The 3,430-nt window shown below is 65.8% G+C and overlaps 1 protein-coding gene across 1 annotated transcript; it reads left to right on the top strand.

Annotated features, from left to right (window-relative positions):
* Positions 1 to 278: 278 nt before the first annotated feature.
* On the top strand, positions 279 to 3,430 carry LOC118157692 (uncharacterized protein PB18E9.04c-like). Its single transcript, XM_035312131.1, has 6 exons — positions 279 to 1,147; positions 1,637 to 1,972; positions 2,070 to 2,186; positions 2,549 to 2,634; positions 2,779 to 2,853; positions 3,032 to 3,430. Exons 1-5 carry the CDS (start codon positions 1,075 to 1,077, stop codon positions 2,848 to 2,850), a joined length of 684 nt encoding a protein of 227 aa, XP_035168022.1. The 5' UTR covers positions 279 to 1,074; the 3' UTR covers positions 2,851 to 2,853; positions 3,032 to 3,430.

Here is a 3,430-nt window from a genome sequence, read left to right as displayed (position 1 = left end):
GGGCACCCAGCAGCCCCGGGGCACCCAGCAGCCCCGGGGCACCCAGCCAGCCACCAGGGACCACAGCCGGGACCACCACTGTGACCGTGGGGACATCCCCAAACACCCCCCAGAGCCCTGGTGCCACCACAGGTGAGTGCAGCAGAAGGGCAGGGCCCCCAAGCCCCCCTAGGGACACCAGCACCCAGCCGCGGACTTTATATAGGGCGGGAAATGGGCGTGGCCGCGAATGGGCGTGGCCATAATGGGCGTGGTTGGAATGGGCGGGTGATCGGGGGCGTGGCCCGCGGTAGGGCGGTGCCGGCTATGAATGGGCGGGCGGCGATGGGCGTGGCCAGAAAAGGGCGTGGCTCACAGTGGGCGTGGCGGTGGGCGTGGCCCCGCGGTGGCGCGCTCCCCGTGGTGCCCCAGGGGGTTGCGCCCCGCCGCCGGAGCCCTGTCCCCTGGGCACCCCCCGTGCTCCCCGCCCCGGCACCCTTGGGTGCCTTCGTCCCGGCCGCGTGCGTGGCCGTGCCCGGTGCCTGCGGACGCCTCCGAGCGGGCTCGATCCTGAGCCCGACAAGAAGGAAGCGGCTCCGTGCGGCTGTGACACGCTCTGGGGAAGTGATGCCTGCGCAGACGGCCCGGGAGACAAGTCCTTGGGCTGGAGCACGCCCTTCCTGAGCGCCGCCTGCTCTCTCGGCCAGTTACTCGTCCGCAGGCAGAGCAGGCTGTTGTCTCCCCGGAGCCTTGGTGCCGCGGGCACCAAGCATCACTCCTGTCTCGGGGCGCAGGGACGGCCCCAGGCAGCCCAGCTGCTTCCCCGGGCTTTTTCCCATCGGAACCGTCCCCTCACCAGGCAGAGGATCTCTGCTCCGGTGCCGGTGGAGGTCTGCTGGGCATCACACCCATCCCTGGGAGCATCAGGGCTGGGTGGAAACCCCTCCTTCCCTGGCAGCACCCAGGGAATAAAAGCACCCACCTGGCCCCTCTGCCTCTATCCGGCAAAGGGAGTGCAGAAACCACAGCACGAGGGCTGTGGGGAACGCTTGGAGCTGGGCCTGCGGGGGGACATAGGCTCTTGCCTGCCTGGACATGGCTGGGCACAGAGGAGGGCTGCCCCTGCCCCTGCTGCTGCTGAGCCTCGCCGTGCCTGAGCTGGCTCTGGGTAAGGACTGAGCGGGATGCGTGGGGAGCATCGCTGCCAGGGCGCTGGGTGGTCCCGGGGTGGCTTTGCCCAAGGTGGGGAGGGCAGGGGAGGTGACACGCTGTGGGTGCTGCTTGCCGAGTGGCCCCTTCCCAGCAGGAGAACGTGGCCGTGCTGGGCACTGCGGGAGCAATAGGCTTTGTTTCATTTCTGCTGCCTCACACGCAAATTTCCTCTACCTCTTCCTGGGGGCTGCCTGGGGATGCAGCTGCCTGTTCTCGCCTCTCTGGGGTGATTGGGATGCAGAGGTGGACTTCCACCTCGTCCCTTGTGTGAGGACGGGGCCCTCCAGAGCAGACATCCATCTGGGCAGGGGCTGAGAGCAAACCTTTGCCCTTCATAGTATTATTATTTAACTTCTGGCAGGCTGCAGCAGCTCAGGGAGGAGGTGGCTGCCTGTCTTGAATGCTACAGCGATCTCAGCTCTCTCTGCCTCCCTGAAACCCACAGAGACCACGGCGCTGCTGCCCACCACTGCCTCCACCAGCACAGCCTCCAGCCCTGAAACAGGAATCTCCACTCCAGAGACACCCAGCACACCCCCGGGGAGCAGCAGTCCCTCTCTTCCCACCACAGCCCTGCACACAGCTGCACCAGCCGAGTCCTCTACGGCCCCTCTGGACACCGCAGCCCCCTCCCACACCAGCATAGGGGTGCCCGGGAGCACCCCAGCTCCCAGCCAGCTGCTGGGGACCACAAATGGGACCAGCCCTGGTACCTCCACCCTGGCCACGGGGACATCCCCGGACACCCAGGTGTCATTCCAGAGCCCTGGTGCCACCACGGGTGAGTGTGGCTGGGGGGTGAAGGGTGGGTCTTGCCTAGGTTTAGGACCCCCTGGCTCTCCCTGCAGGCAGCACTAATGCCACATTGCTTTGCCCAGGCACGGAGCCCTCCTCCCCTGCCACCAACTCAACCCAGAGCCCAAACAACACCTCCAGCACCTCCACGGCCCTGCCGACGGCACAGCCCGCCTGTCCGGGCATTGTGAGCCCACGTGGTAAGTGCCACCTCCTGGGACCCCAAACTCTTCTCTGAAGTCTGGCTGGCAGGGCCACACGTGTCCCATGGGCATCGCCACCCCCTGTCACGGTGGTGGCCTTTTGGGGTCCTGCAGCCCCTCTCCTTTCTCAGCCTGGGGGCACCGGTGGTGTGCGGGATGTGTGGTTTGCTGTGCGCACGGAGGGTTGTTCTCCTGCTGGTGTCACAGAGCAGGGTGGCACAGACACCCCCTGTCCGTGGCACGGCATGCCTGAGGGTGGGTGGCACCAATGAGCCTGCTCAGCTCTGGTGGTGGTGCTGGTCCTGCCATGGTGCGGGATGGAAGGGGAACAAGCAGAGCTGTGTGTCTTCTGCTCCCAGGGGAGTCCCACATCTTCCTGTCGATGCGTCTGGCCAGCCCCCTGGACCTCGGGAACACAACGGTGCAGAAGCTGATCGTGTCTGAGGTGAGGTGTGCCCACAGCCCTTCCCGAGGGGGGGGCCCTCCTTTTTGGCTGGGATCCCTTCCTGGGTGGGGACAGGGGGCAGGAGACCCCCTCCGGCACCACCCGTAAATGCTGCGCGGCGTCACGGCCGTTCTTTGCCCCCAGCTCCAACACAGGCTGCAGGACAGGTTCCCGCACGCCAACTTCACGATGCACTGGAGAGGGAAGAGACCCTGAGCGCTGCCCCTCGCCCGCCGAGGTCCTGCTGGGCAGGGACCTGAGCCAGCCCCCAGCCTCCTGCTCGCCGCTCCTCATCCCCCACCGCTGTGTCCCTCGGGGGTGACCTGCACGGATCCTGCCAAACCTGGCTCCCCCGGGACCCCCGGTGCCCGCCTGCACCCCGCAGCCTCTCTGCATCCTGCCCCACGCTGCAGCCCCCCAGCCACCTGTGGTGCTGATGAAGACGAGGAAGGAGCCCCTGCAGCCCATTGTCAGCCCCTGTGTGCTCTGAAATAAGCAGATTTCAGGACCTGGCTGGCTGTGGGGGCACAGCTGGGGGGGTCCCACGTTGGTGCCCCCCCCCCCCCCAGCTGCTGGGGCAGCCGCGTGCACCGTGGGGCCGTGGAAATCCCGTGGGCTGAAATCCTTCCCTGTTTTTTTCCAGTCCCTGGCTAAAGGAGAAGGCCGCAGCGTCTATCCCCCTGCAGCAAAGTCACTTATTAACTGATTAATTAGCCAGATAAAATCAGGCCGAAGCAGTTATTACCCTAAGCAAGTCACCTCGCGGAGAGATTAAAAAGTGAAATAATTACCAAAA

This window comes from Oxyura jamaicensis (genome assembly GCF_011077185.1).
Source record: "Oxyura jamaicensis isolate SHBP4307 breed ruddy duck chromosome 9 unlocalized genomic scaffold, BPBGC_Ojam_1.0 oxy9_random_OJ106484, whole genome shotgun sequence".
Taxonomy (NCBI): domain Eukaryota; kingdom Metazoa; phylum Chordata; class Aves; order Anseriformes; family Anatidae; genus Oxyura; species Oxyura jamaicensis.
Note: the sequence above shows the minus strand (reverse complement) of the source record. Positions and strands in the feature narration are given on the sequence as shown.

Coding starts and splice junctions, on each gene's coding strand:
- LOC118157692 (XM_035312131.1), top strand. CDS start 1,075: ATGGCTGGGCACAGAGGAGGGCTGCCCCTGCCCCTGCTGCTGCTGAGC. Junction 1,148..1,636: donor CGTGCCTGAGCTGGCTCTGG/GTAAGGACTGAG, acceptor TGAAACCCACAG/AGACCACGGCGCTGCTGCCC. Junction 1,973..2,069: donor GAGCCCTGGTGCCACCACGG/GTGAGTGTGGCT, acceptor TGCTTTGCCCAG/GCACGGAGCCCTCCTCCCCT.